The 14,762-nt window shown below is 40.4% G+C and overlaps 1 protein-coding gene across 9 annotated transcripts in view; it reads right to left on the bottom strand.

Annotated features, from left to right (window-relative positions):
* CCDC88A (coiled-coil domain containing 88A) overlaps positions 1-14,762 on the bottom strand; it is a 62,368-nt gene that overhangs the window by 14,476 nt on the left and 33,130 nt on the right. For 6 of the 9 annotated variants that reach the window (XM_058834105.1, XM_058834107.1, XM_058834106.1 and 3 more), the window contains exons 15-25: positions 11,748-12,818; positions 11,193-11,320; positions 8,229-8,370; positions 7,433-7,609; positions 6,752-6,913; positions 3,732-4,009; positions 3,406-3,549; positions 2,659-2,845; positions 2,142-2,287; positions 1,382-1,474; positions 972-1,186 (exon numbers count right to left, since the gene is read on the bottom strand). In XM_058834105.1, the coding sequence (XP_058690088.1) occupies positions 972-1,186; positions 1,382-1,474; positions 2,142-2,287; positions 2,659-2,845; positions 3,406-3,549; positions 3,732-4,009; positions 6,752-6,913; positions 7,433-7,609; positions 8,229-8,370; positions 11,193-11,320; positions 11,748-12,818 (2,743 nt within the window). The remainder of the gene's footprint in view (positions 1-971; positions 1,187-1,381; positions 1,475-2,141; positions 2,288-2,658; positions 2,846-3,405; positions 3,550-3,731; positions 4,010-6,751; positions 6,914-7,432; positions 7,610-8,228; positions 8,371-11,192; positions 11,321-11,747; positions 12,819-14,762) is intronic. The other 3 variants (XM_058834104.1, XM_058834110.1, XM_058834113.1) reach the window with 1 other exon arrangement.

The following is a 14,762-nucleotide window of genomic DNA, read 5'->3' as shown; positions in this document are numbered from 1 at the left end:
CATCATAATGGCTGCAATAATTCACAGCTGGCACAAACCCCAGACCTGCTGTCTTTTGAAACCCAATACATTAAATTTAAAAGCAGTAGTGCAAAGATTGGAAGTGACTGTTAATGCACATGGATTCTGATGCTTTTACATGCACAGCCAAAATGCTTTTGGTGCATAGTTATTAAATAGAACCATTACATCCTGATAACTTGGCTATAATTATCTCTCAAGTTGTGAGAAACTGGGCAATTTATGATTCATGCCAAGAGCGGAGAACAAAAAACATTGATAATAAATAATAATAAACAGAATCTGGCCTTAAATATCATAGGCACCCTAATGGGATGGCTATCAAATCTTTCAAGGTCAGCAAATTCTGCCTGGAATAGTCTGTCTAATCACACTTCTCTAAGTCCTCATTCTCCCTCTTAACCAGTTCACTCCAATTTTAGGATCACTAACAGTTTCTGTATTTTTAACAGGTCGTGTTTCTACATTAACACTTCCTGCTGCATATCCAAATTTCATCGTTGGTTTTGTGAGATGCTGGGGGAACACCTTCATACAGAAGGCGTTTTTAGCAACTCAAGGATGTCAGCACAGTCACAGCTTGGAAAACACCTCCAAGACAAGGGGAAAGAGTCATGCTGGGACAAGAGGGAGAAACAAAAGGGGTCCTTGTGGTGACACCTGACATTCCATCCCAAATCCTGCTCACCTGACCCAGTACCAGTGCCTGCTTTATTTACCCAGGCGCTGTGAGTGCATTTTAACACTTGCATTTTGAGATACAGAAATGCCCAAAACTAGTTCTGCCTGAACACTCCAGGGAGGTGCAAGACATTCCGTCCTTAATAAATTATTTCAGGCTTCATTCCTACAGACTCAGAAATGATCTTCACAAATCCTCCACAACACACAGTCTTTTCCAACGCTTAGCCAAGGTTTATTCACGGAATGAAGTGGTTTGCAGTACTCACTACTACTCTTTTTGGTGCCCAGGGTCTGCCCATCCTCCAGGGAGTTGGAGCCCACGGAGGAGCTGTCCTGGCTGTCCTGGTGGGGCAGCTGCAGGAATCCCTCGCTGGACTCGGAGCGCGTGGGCGTCAGCGTCACCGACTTGAGGCGCTCGCGGTTCCCGTCCTTCTTGGACTTGATCAGCTTCCTCATCTTCAGGGTGATCCAGTTGCCCCTTCTGTCATCAATAACACAGCACATTCACTGCATTTATAACATGTTGCTTAGGCCTGCAGAATCTCCTAATGTTTATGTCAGACACAGACATGATTCTGATCCCACGAACGTAACGCAATTTCGATTTTCAGTGGGAACAGAACAGGTCTGCCGTGCTTCAGAGCTGTGTTTTATTTTACATCGTGTTCATCAGTACCTTCTTGGTGGAGATGGCTCATAAAATTTATACTGATCCATTATCTTCTCCTCCAGTTTCTCCTTCTGCCGCCTCAGTTCATTCAGTTTGTCACTGCAAACAGAAATTAATGATAATTTATGCTTCAAAAATGTATACAGGGTGCGTGGGCAGCACGTTCCTCTGGGAACCTGCTATCTGAAAACTGGCACGTTTTGTGAGGAATTCTTACATAACACTGGTTTCTCACTGAAAAAGCAAGAGATACAGCAAACAATCAGCCTTAGGCTTAACTTCATGACATAACATGGAATAAAATTCCACTTGCCTTTATTACACATTCCTCCTTCCTAAATAAAGTGCTCTGTCATTTAGATAAGCACATTTGCTCTTCTCTCAAGTCCACCAAAGAAATTTAGATTACAAATCTACAAATTAATCTACTATGTATGTAGATTCATGTATGAATGTATCAATCTGCAAGTACAGTGATTACAAATCTAAACTTTGACAGTAGTAGAATGAGGAATAAATATCATTTTTATTCCTTACTTCCATCATCAGGAAAGAACACAGTTGCACTGATCCTTTAGAACCATAAATATAAAGCTCATATTTTGAGTTAACTGCTTTATCATTTATCACTGAAATTCTTATTTTAGAAAGAAACATTTCAGAAGCAGCACATGTGTTAAATTCTTTATGTAACAGAAGCTCTGCTTTAAAAATGCAGGTATTGGTGGCATTGTCCTAATCACAGTGATTTGTTTTCACAACTCACATGTACTGCCTTTGCTCTACGTGAAAGAGATCCTTGCTTTCCATGTTCTGCTCCAGTAATGTCCTGTTCTGCAGCATTAAGGTCTGGATTTGATCCAGCAGGTGTCTGTTCTCCTCCTCCAGGTTCCCTTTAAGTTGGCTGAGCAGCTGTTAGAACAGATTAAATTGCCCATGCATTTATATGTGAGTGCATTTTACACACAGATCGTGAGATTATCAAGAAAACTGAGGTCTACAGAGGGATTCTGAGAGCCAAATCAAACTCAAAATTAAATCACAAATCAAATTATAAAAGCCTCTTTGATGCTTTAAATAATTTAAATCAGTTTCCCAGATATGAGCCTGAAATTGTGTATTGCCTGTACAGCAGGCAAATTAATTAGTCTTTGGATTCACTTCATTATCTAGCAATAACTGATATTCCAGCATTATTATTATTATTTATATGAACCTATAAATCCAGTTATAAAAATACTCCAATGATTCCAGACATTACAAACAGCAGAATTCCCACATACCTCACACTGATTATTTAGCTTTGTTGATGTGATATCCAATTGCTGGTACTGTTCTTTGAGTTTGGAAAACTCAGCTTCCAACCGTGTTTGTTCCAGTTTGGAATTGTTCAATAATGTTTTCAGATTCTTGTGGTCAGTTTGGAGCACTTCATTCTCCCTCAGGAGCTGATTGTATGTGTGAGTGAGCCTGGGATGCAAAGACACCATCAAAGAGTGCTGGAAATGAATCTGTTACCCACACTCCCTCTGAAACATGAAATTTCCAACTACTCCATAAAATACATATAGAAATTCCTTACTGTCACATACTGTAAGTTATCCCAGACTAATTTTCCTAGGAATGTGTGCTGCCTTTGAGCCAAGCACTGCTCTCTCTATATTTAAACACAAAGCAGCACCTCTACATCATGATTAGTTTTAAGATTTCACTTTTCAGAATAAAAGAATCTTACAGAACAGCCAGGATTTCTTGCCAACACAAAATAGGAATGGCCCAAACTTAAGCAGTCATGGAGGTTACACATACCCATTCCTGAGCTCCCTTTGTCCCACATGTTATATTTTATATATATTTATATATATATATATATATATAATAATTATATATTATTCCTTCAGGATATAATGATTGTTTTTGTGGGATCATGAGTATTTGGAATAGCAGCATCAGGTGTCAAAGAACTGGGAAGAACACACCACTTGTTTAGGCTGCACTGGCAAGTGCTCAGGTTCCAGAATTCTCTTTACCTTTCATTTTCATCCCGAAGTTTTTTATATTCTGCTGCCACAGTTTCATGTTTCTCACTTTGCTGCAGCATTTTGTCCTGCTCTGTCTTGAGAACCTTCTCCAGCTCTTCCAGCTGCACTTTCTGTTTCAGCAACTGATTGTACCTGCAAAGACAGCATTTACACTTCCTTTTGGGGAATGACAAAAAAAGAAAGGAATTTTGGTGAAATGGCCTCTGTTGAAGTTTCAAATCTTAGCCATTAAGTGAGGATGATTTTATTCATTCTATCATTTTATTAGAGAGCGATTCCCGCTGAATGGCAGACTCCTTTTCCTGCGTGTTTACCTGTCCTCCAAGTCCTTGTGCTCCACCTCCAGGTTTTTGTGCGCGGACTTGAGGCTGCCGTGCTTGGCGATGAGCGACTCGTACTCGGCGGCCTGGCGCTCGTGCAGCTGCTCCAGGCGCTCGTGGTCCTTGAGCAGAGCCTCGTAGAGCCCCTTCAGGTCCTCGCGCTCCTTCAGCACCGCCTCGTTCTCGTTCTCCAGGGCCGACTGCTGGATCAGCAGCTGCGCGTTCTGGTTCATCAGGGACGTGCTCTGCGAGTTGAGCGTGGAGTTCTCCACCTGCAGCCACAGACAGCGGGGAATCCGTGCAGAGAGGTGAGGACTGACAAACACAGGGTCAAGAGAACCTCCCAAAGTGACTTGGCTCCTCATCTAACAGGCCACTGCTGGCTACAGGAAAGAGAATAAATCTGTTTTCTGCCTAGGTCAGCACCAGCTTATTTTCACCAATTTGCTCAGTTATCTCCCTTGCTTTGCATCTGGAAGTTGCATCTACACATGAATAAACACAAATTCCACATATTCTTAAGAAGGACACAAATATTGACAGATGTTTTGTTTTCAGTTCTCTGGAAAGGACAAACCCATAAGAAATAATGTTTGAGCCCCACTTGCTGTTGGACAGATAGACAGTAAAATAAAAAGAAATTCTAGAAGAAGTCTGGTACTTACAGCAGAGGAAAAATAATTACAGGCTTAATCTTGAGTGCAGAGTCCCCATATGTTGTGCAGTCTGGGTTATTTTACCTCCCACTTAAAGATTTCTTGGGTTTAACCCTTCTGGTTGTTCCACTGACAACCTTTGCTTATATCCCAGGAGACAGCTCCAATTCAAAATGTTCCAACAATATTTTTTAGCAGAAAGCATTGACATTTGTGATTAAATTGACAGGGATGGATCAAATTCTTATTTACCTTTCAACATCTGTTAAAATGTTATCTTGCTGACAGGGCCATTTTCCTCTAGCACCAAGATACCCTGGAGAAATGGATCACCAGTGATCCTAATAAAAGCCAAATCTGTGACATGACTAAAATAAAAGGAACTTTCACACTGGCGTGGAGATTCATTTTTTAAAAAATTCTGTTCTGTCAGCATGAAATTTTCATGGTATGCACACATTCCTTCAGGATGAGAGTTCCAACAGGAGCATCCATTTAACAGAGAGAGGGAGATAAATAACAGCACCTGAAGGAACTAGCCATGTTCTGTTCTGTGCTCTTTTGTGGAACAGCACCAAATGAACGCCCCAGAACAGCATTAATGTGGATTAATGCACAATAGCCTTTAATGTTAGACAGCTTAAAAAAGCCCCAACCAACAACTTCACTTTTTGTGCCTCTGGAGAAATCCTTGGGTATCTTAAAGAATAGGTGCTTGTCACCTGATCTGTACCAGCTTCCTTCTCTTTCCTGTTCAAGAGATGAAAACCACGAACTACTGAGCTTTCTAATACCCTCGGGGTATCTATTAAGGAAAAAAAATTCCATCTCTCACTCCAGTTCCCGCTGTTACCAGGGAACAAATCCCTTCCTGCTGGAACTGCAGTGCTCTTTGTGAGAGATGAGAAAGCTGAATCCTTCTCTGGAAATGAAGTCATGTCTGATGGCATGGGTGTGCTGGGAAACTTCCCAGGCTGAATCCTGAGTTTGGTTAGGTCAGAATTCCCAGTTACCCTTTCAGACATGCTTTCCCTTGGCTGCTCCTTATGGCTATCAGGAGGAAGAGAACAATGAGCTGCCCAGGAACAGTTTTGGCACAGTCCAGGTAGAGCAGCTCAGTCTGCACTTCGGATTTAGCCAACAGTTCATCACTTTGATTTTCCTGAACATATTTGGATCTGCAGTTCATGGAGAATTGTCCTGCCAGAGAGAAAAGGCCTGTGCTGCTGGGCATGAGGCAAAAAAGGAACTACACAGATACTCCTGGGGTTTTTTTGATGAAGGGAATTACAAAGTGCTCTGAGAGCTCCGAATCCCAGCAATCCCCTCTCAGCTGGTTAAATGGGGTATTTCCATGCCATACCCACTGTTTGTAACAACCAGAGGAGGCCCAGGGTGTGCACCAATGTCCTGTTTTACTGGAGTGCACTAATGACATTTCAACGTGGCAGCAGAAAGTGCATCCATGGAACAACAACATTCTGCTTTCCAGGAAGGGCCAGAAGGAGACTCCAGGCATCCACCAAATGCATTATTTGTTTCATTTTAACAGTCCTTGACATCTTGATTTCCATCAGCCCTCCGTCCTTGCTGACACTTTTTACTATTTCTGCTGCATTGTGGGGTTTTCATCTCCTCTTGAAGGAGTTTTGATTCTTAGAACTCCAAAAAGCATTAATTCCACTAACAAGAATATTTTATGTTTAAAGAAAAAAGATACACATCTAATAACCTCATTAAACTATAAGGGCAACATCTGAATTTTGGCCAGAAGAGCTGCAAAGACTCTGGGGAGAACCATTTTTATAATTTCCCTGGTCACACATTACCTTTTTTACTGCCTCTCAATTATTTATATTCAGGCCTTCACATATATAAGTACCTTTCCATTTTCTTTTTGTTTTTGTTTTTAATATTCTGCATCTAAGTATCTTCATTTTCCTCTTGGGCAAGGCTTTACTTTTATTTTTTTATATATTTATAAAAACAGATAAAATTTTTTAGAATACTGCTGGACACATTACTTCCCTGACCTAATTTAGATGTATAAACACAAGCAAAAAACACAAATAATGTTGGAAGACTGGGTAAGAGACTCTTTTCCACTTCTAAGTATAAAGTCAAGATTTTACACTGGACAAAGGATTAAAACCAATTTCTAAAAACGCAATTATTCATATAGCAAACACACTGTTATTTGACTGCTGAGTGCAGATTATTTTCACATCACCTTCCTTCCCATGTCTCTCTGGGAAGCCAAACGTGATTTTAAAGTTAACGATAATTATGTATTTTAAGTTTTCCTTTGGAAAAAACCCCTTTGGTTTTATTTTTGAAAGCAAACTAAGGCAGCATTACCTGCAGCTTGGCATTCTGAGTTTGCAGAGTGGTGTTTTGCTCCTGCAGGGACACAGTCTGTCTCTGCAGGGCCAGGATCTGGGCCTGCAGGTTGTTGTTCTGTGTCTCCAGCTGCTTGAGCTGCGTTTTCAGCGCCTGCTTCTCCGCCTGCAGCGTCGCGTTCTGGGGGGTTAAAACCACACAAAACCTCAGCTCAGCTGCTCCAGGAACTCCAAGATAAACCAAAAGTGTTTCCTAGACCATAGAAAGCAGCAGGACTGTGCAGAGATTTACAGGGTGGGATAACACTGCAGAACAAACACACTTTGGGGGGATTTATCACTGGAAAAACAGGTAAGGGATGTTGCACCTGTGGAGAAACAGGAGAGGAACCTCCAGAACTGCTGGAAATAGAGATTATATAACAGGGATTTGAGAGAGAGATGTGGATTCAAAAGGGCAAATTCAGGTTTTCACATTTCCTTTTTAAATGCCTGACAAGTGCTTTATGGCATCCCACAGAGCAGAATCCAGCTGCTCCATGCACTGTATTTAATTCAGATTCTGCCTGGGATGGAAACGAGGTGATAAATTAAAGTGTCTTAACAGCACCCTCATTTGCATTACTGGAACAGCTCACCACAAATAATTACCACCAGAATCATATTTAAGATTTAAATATGTATTTAAAACACATCTTACATTCCTTTCCACCTCGATTAATCTATCTTTAACTTTCAATAATTCTCTAGTAGTCTCCTGATTTTCTTTCTCCCACTTATTGACAGACTGATTTTCTTCTCCACTTCTTGGAGGAGAATTCTGAACCATCCTTTCCTCTTCTTGCCTTTGCTTGAGAGCTTCATAGTTCTTCTTTACCTGGAATTATTTAGGACAACTTAGGTTAGGTTAGAATTTTCCATTTTGTATTAAATTTATTGACTGATTACCAGACCATGCCCCTTCTCAAAGAACAGGAAGCGCTGTTACTGTATTTGTAAATTTGTTTTTTGTACATGTTTGGGGAAATTATTTATTAATAATAATTTAAAAACCAATAATTCAATAAATAAATAAAAAATAATTTATACCAATTATTCATGGATATGGACAGTTTAACCCCAACAAACAGCAGGCCTCTATTTTCTATTTTATTTCAGCATTTTTAACTGTATCCTCCAACTTTTATACTAAAATTCTACAACCAAGGTGATAGAATTTCCTTTTTTTAACCAATCTACTCAGGCTGCTCAAGGTAGGCCAGAAAATGTAACTGGAAATGATATCCCAAATCAAATCAACTCCAGGTTATTTATCCAGCTGATGTTTTCACGGCCTGTGAATAAACTCAACAACTTTTCATGTGATTTCAACAGAGTCTTAAAAGCATTCACACCTTTGTCCTGCTTTCCATCACCTGAATAATGCCCATTTTTTGCTGTCTTACCCAAAAAGTGTAGAAAACATTAACATTATAGAGAAACACCCTTTTCCTTACTGTTTTCAGTTCCTGACGCAGCTGCTGGTTTAGATTTGTTGATTCTTCCAAACGAGCCTCCAAAGCAGCAATTTTTTCTTCTTTTATTTCCAGAGACTTCTTGAGTGTGGATTCTAATTTGGACTCCAAAAGCTTGTACCTACTGGCCAACAACAAAAAAGAGTCTGTATTTCAAATGATTATTCCAGGTATTTAAATTCTAAAATGTTCTAGAACAGACTTATAGCTACATTCAAAAATCCCTGAGAGCTGTGGTCAAAAATATGAAGACACCTCAGCACCCCCAGCAAATCCTATGTTAAAATAACCAGAAGATGGTTGTCAAAATCATTTTTGACTCCTCCTTTCTTTTAAAACACGTTAGACCCAGAAAAAGACCCCTTCAAGCACACCAGGGGTGTGCTGGGTTTCTCTGCATCATTAGTGAGTGGTGTCTGCACTCCTCCTTCTGGCTCCACTCCAGCGAATCCAGCGGGGACCTGAACTCAATTAGAATGTGAAGTATTTGGAGAGCAAGATTTTCATCAGTTCCCATTTCCTGCCAGCTCCAAAGGGGAGGACAGGGAAGGAGATGGAGCACAGGATTTTGCAGGTGCACGCTCGTTTGGTGCATCAATGTGCAAATTGCTCACTCAGCCCAGCTGCTGATATTTTAAGACTGTTACCACCCTTGATGTGCAAAGCTTCCATTTTTAACCGTATTCACGATATTGGAAACCCTCCCAAAATGTCAGTTTGAGAGAGAAGTGGTGAGATCAAACTGGATTGGTTCAGAACTGCACATCCTTCATGGGAAACACCAAAACCCACGCTCATGGATCACTTCTAAGCAGTTCAGTCCCTGTGTGCTGCTCAGAATCTGGAGAACACCCCGCTCCTCCCCACAGCTGGATAAAATAAACCCAGCCTCTGATATCCCCCCTTCCCAATCCTGGCTGCTGAAGGATCCATCAGTTCAGTGAAGGGAATAAACTGCAGGAGACTCCTGAATGGACAATGGCATCAGATCCAGTCAGGAACTGGAGCAGAAGACCAATGGGAAGAGAATTAATAAGCAGAAAGCTGTCCAGTAGCATCATGCAGCAGGAGGAGAATCCGAGATTTTCAGATATGACAACAAATTCCCAAGGATTTACAGAATAGCAGGCAGCCTGTGACTAGTAGAATATACAGTATTTCATCTTATTGAGTTGAAGGTAGCCACAAGTAATTTCTGCTACTGAAAAATGACACAATTCTACAGAAAACGAAAGAAGGAAAAACAGCAATAGCAGAAATAAAATACTCACTTCCACTTTGAACAATGAAAGATGGTACAAATTTTTTATTCTAACTGTAACCTGGGTTATTTTGGATTCAGAGTGAAAAGCCATAAATCTGTTTGTCCAAGGACAGCAGGCAAGAGAAAACGGAAAACACTTCAAAGTTAACTCATAAAATGTGGCCAGCTTAGACCTCAATAAAAAGACTCTGAGGTGCTACCAAGATCATTTCTTAAAAACCACAAGCAGCTCTTTCCAATCTGGATGAGGAAAATGGTACATTTTTAATTTCCATCATCAAAATGCCAGAGGCAGATGAAAAGCTACACTGAGAAGTAATTTTATCCCTAATGAACTCAGCTCTTCATAGCCCTGATGAAAGAGCTGGTAATGACTCACCTATGCATTGTTATGTAAGGGAAGTAATCCAGGTATCTTTGGGATGAATGACAAAGTTGAGAACAACAGAAAAACAGGATATTTACTGGCACAGCAGAATTTCAAACCAATCCTAGTTTTTCCTTTGAAAACAAACACTGTCCTTTCATGATCCTCCAGCTCTACATGGAGCTTGGGAAGAATCTCAGGGCAGCAGCAGAGCCCAACCACTTCTAACCTGGAACTTGATTAAATGTTGCTCCATTTGGGCTTCATCTAAGTTTAAGCTTCGCCTTGGATCAAGGACTGGTGGTTTTTTGTTGGGTGTATTTATGTAAGGACACACCAAATGCTGTATGTGACACAGAAATGCTTAAATCAGAAGAAATCCAACCGGTCCAAGTTCTGAGAACTTTCCCTGAACTCATCTGGGAGCTGAGAATTGCAGGTGAAAGCCACCAGCAGAAACCAAGAGGGGGTAACGCATTCACCCACAGCACCCTGGCACCAGCCCTGTGACAGAGCACTGGGAAAGGGAAGCTGGATTCAAACCCCAAGCCTAATTTGGGTTCCTTTGGACACAGAAGGCCCCAGCTCAATCTCCAGGCTCACGACAATCAGTTGTAATAACAGCTCATGACAGCAGAACTGCTCTGGGAAGCAAAGCTTGGCCAGAACCCCACGCTGCCTGCTTTGCTCCTGTCACCAATTTTCCCTAAATCCCTGCAGGATAAGGCAGAGGAGGAAAATGCAGCAGAGGAAACAGATGTCAGGGCAGCAGCTGCTTCCCAGTGGCAGGTGTGGAGGAGTGATGGAGCCACCACCAAGTTCTGGAGACAAGCACTGGATACTTCCCAGCCAGGGGAAGTGGGAATGCAGTTTCCTTTAGGATGGAAGAATTAGAAGGAAATGGTTGCAAGGAAAAAGTGAGACAGTTTCAGGTAATCACTATGTAATAAAAAACCATTTGTGTCAGACAGGCGGACAAAAAGGAAAAAAAAAGACTACTTTAAGCTAATTATCTTTTACTGCTACTGTTGCTGCTGCTGACTAGAGCATAAAACATTTTAATTATAATTAACTATATCTCCTGACATACTTCAACCAGTCTCTTAGCAACAAAAAGTGGCAAGTCACTGTCACAGTCAGCTGAACGTGAAAGCACATCAACTAATTAACTTCCAAAAATATCAAGTTCCTTTTTGGATCTATGAGTGTGCCTTAAAAATCTAAGAGTATGCACAGAATCAGTCTGCAAAAGCACTTTATGAATAAAAAAGAGCCTCATTTTTCCTCTTTGTCATGCAGGCCCTGCCATTCTCACCTGTCATCGCTGCTCTGCTCATCGTGCAGGAGACGCTCCTTGTTCAAGCCAATTTTCTCAAGCTCGTGGGCCAGTTTCTCCAGATCATTGTTCATCTGTTGGGTCTTCAATTTCTCATTCACCAAATCCTTGCACAGAAAAAACTACAGTCAGTATTTTCAGCGAAATCAAGCAATGTAGTCTTAGTTCTAGGAGTGCTGGGACAAGGGTGTTTTATTACTACATGACTGGAATAATTCAACTTCAATTCTTCTTGCAGTTGTCAGCTTTCAGCTGTATCAGACCTTACATTGTAACTAAAACAGGATTTCTCTGTGCTCTCTCTCCCTTTCCCTGTAGAATTTCCCTTGAAATTTGGGCTGGAACATGACAGCGAAACATTCCAGCAATGATATTCTTCTTTTTCATGACTATGATTATAGAAATTTTGATTATCCAATAGTGTTAATAGTGCACATATTGAACTAGAAAAAAAACCCCAAATCAGAAACCCAGATATAATTTCTGTACATTATAAACAGACTATGATGGGAATGGAAACTCCTCTGTGTTTACCTCTCTCAAAGTGACCAGGGTTTTCTTATCAATGGTAGCTCTTTTCACCAGTTCTTTGTTTTCCTTTTCCAGCTCTTTCAGGCGCAGACACGACTCTTTATATACAACAATTTCTTTAAATAAAGATTTATTTTCCCTTTCCAGATTACTGATTTTGACATTATTTTCTTCTAAGGTACTATCTTTAATTTCTGCTTGCTGTCGAAGCCTTTTATTTTCCTTTTCCAGCTGTTTCTTATCCTTTTCCAGTTGAGAAGTCTCTTGTTCTAACAACTTGTTCTCCTTTTCCAACTGCTCCAGGCGCTTACTAGAGATTTTTAACTCTTCCAAGTTCTTTTGCAGGGTCTGATTTTCAGTCTCTAAATCTTGTAATTCGCTCTCTAATTGCTGAATCTTCTTATTGCTGTTTTCCAGGGCTTTCTGAAGCCTTTGGTTTTCCGTGTCCAGGCCTTGGTAACTGACTTCCAAGCGTTCAGTCTTCTTAAAAGAGGCTTTCATCAGCTCAAGGCTTTTTTTGAGCTGCTCCTTTTCACTCTCCAGCTCCTTATTTTCTAATTGTAACTGTGCCACTTTAATGCTTGTACACTTCAAGGACTCAATTGTCCTCCGTAACTCTAAATTTTCTTCGTCGAGTTGGGAATTCTCCTTTTCTAAGGATTCTAATTGAAAAGTGAGGTTTTTCAGGCTATCCAAGGTTTTTTTCAGCTTTCTGCTCTCCGTCTCCAGGTCAGAGTTCTCTTGTTCTAAGGCCTCAATCTTCTCACAAGTGATTTTTAGGTTGGTGATTTTCTTCTGTAATAACTCATTTTCCTTCTCCAGACGATGCAGCTCGTTCTCTAATTCTTCTGCCCTCTCCCCTTTCTCTTTGTAGTGTTCCAGTTCTTTCCTGACTTGTTTTTTTTCAAATTCCATCTTATTTAACTTACTGCTGGTCTCTTTGATAGACTCATGGAGGATTTTATTTTCCTTCTCAATTTCTTTCATTCTCGCCTCAGCACTGATTTGTGAGCGCTGCCTTAGAGAAGCCACAGTTTGATTCAAGTGTTCATTTTCTTGTTCTAAGAGTTTAATCTAATTTGGGTAGAAAAATGATAAAGCGATAAACAACGTGCCAACAAGGAATTGCTCCTATATATAAACTAAAAAATACTCAACATAGCATATTTATATTTTAAGTTTAAAAAACTCTTTTACTCTGCTAATATTTATGTGAAGAATTACAAACATTATTTCAAGTTTGACAACTAAGTTTATCTTCAAATCTCTTCCTCTTGCATATTAGTAGATAAATGTAAAACCAAAACTAATAAAACACAAATCAAAGTAAAGCTTTACCTACTTCCTAGCAAAATTAATTTTCACTTCTTGTTTAACCCTCATTTAGATTGTTTTTTCTCAGATTTCCAGAGCTGTGTGTCCAGGAAGAACAGCACTGCAAGTTCTAAATCAAACCTGAGATGGAGTGGCATGTGAGAACCACAAAAATATATTTATTTCATTTGGAAGAAGTAGAGGTGATGGGTGGGAGATGAGGGAATCCTGATCATAATCAACAACAATCTGAGAAGAAACACACTGAAGTTATACTGATTTTTGAGTTTAAAATATTTAGATATTGAATATTCTGTCCCAAACCAGCCTCAGAGGAAAGCAAAGCATATTGGAATTATTCTCCTAGGAAACATTTTCAAGGATAAAGGCAGACTTACACCTTAATTTTTAGTATTTCTTGACTTTTTAGGTTGCTCCAAATCATTTGGATTATTTGGGCTTGTAACACCAGACAGCAAAATCCAGCAAAACTGTTTGGATCAATATTTAAGTGTACACTAATAACCCAGTGTAAGGGATGTTTCAACAATAAACTGTTTGGGAGAAAAGCAAAATCCCTGCTTGCAATGAAAAACAGACTGAGAAAATTATAGGCTGTTCTTCCATAGTGAAATCTGAATGAAACTATTAATTACAGATCCACAGCTCTGCTCCCAGCAATGACAAACTGCTCTGGAATATTCACCAGAAACTCATTAACAGGTGCCTAAAAACATAACTCTGGAGCACCTGGCATGGTACTGAATTGCTGTCTAGGAATTCTGCCTCTGTAATTCCAATTCTACAGAAATTCCTGATAGATGCCTCTGTGATTTAGGATGAGATCAAATCAACCTCCTACAGCCAACTCCAGTAAGTGTCAGCACTGGATTTTGGAAGGGAAACAGAATATGCTGTTGACCCATCAGCCCTTAAGTGTATTATTTTTAAGCAGAAATAGTCCCACTGAAATATCAGTCCTAAAACAAGATATCTATCTTTAAAAGAAAGCAAACCTTCCCTGGCAAACTTTTTTTTCCCCCCCTCCCTTTTTTTTCTTCCTTCTGGAATTTCATTTACTGATTAAACAGGGCCTTTAAAAATACTCAGCATTTTTTGAAATATAATATTCTGCATTTCAAAATACTGTGTGCTTCAAATTAAACTAAATGGCCACGCTACCAGGAGGTATAAATAGAATTTATAAAAGCTAACGGCAGTTCTGAAGGACTCAATTCCTAAATCTGGGATTTCCAGAACTCTTTTTCCTGGTGGCTGCTCTGCAGACACCTCAGAAGGTGCCAGTGTCCATGGCTACATCTTTTACAAAGATTCAGGTGCCAGTTTTAGGCAGTCACAAATAAATCCAGGTGTTCACAGCAGGAACCCATCCCAGCTCAGGGCAGAATTACGGAGCTGGACCCGGGGCTGCTGGAATTCCCATCAATACTCCAGCATTTCTCCATGCACTGCCAGCTGTTCTCCCCCTCTGGGAGGTGTCTGGCCTCCCTCCAAAGTTCCCAATTTTCTCTCCTGGCTGAGCTACACCCTCCACAGCTCCAGCAGACACCCACGGAAGCGTTACAAGCACCACAAAGCTCTAAACCCACCAGGAAAGCCCCAGCCAGAAATGAGTCACGTCTCTCACTGGCTGCAGATCCCAGCAAAGCTGTTTTCCTGCAGGAACCTCCTTCTGGCAAATCC

Source organism: Poecile atricapillus, chromosome 3, assembly GCF_030490865.1.
Source record: "Poecile atricapillus isolate bPoeAtr1 chromosome 3, bPoeAtr1.hap1, whole genome shotgun sequence".
Lineage (NCBI taxonomy): Eukaryota > Metazoa > Chordata > Aves > Passeriformes > Paridae > Poecile > Poecile atricapillus.
The sequence above is the reverse complement of the archived record's forward strand: the minus strand, read 5'-3'. Positions and strand labels throughout refer to the sequence as shown.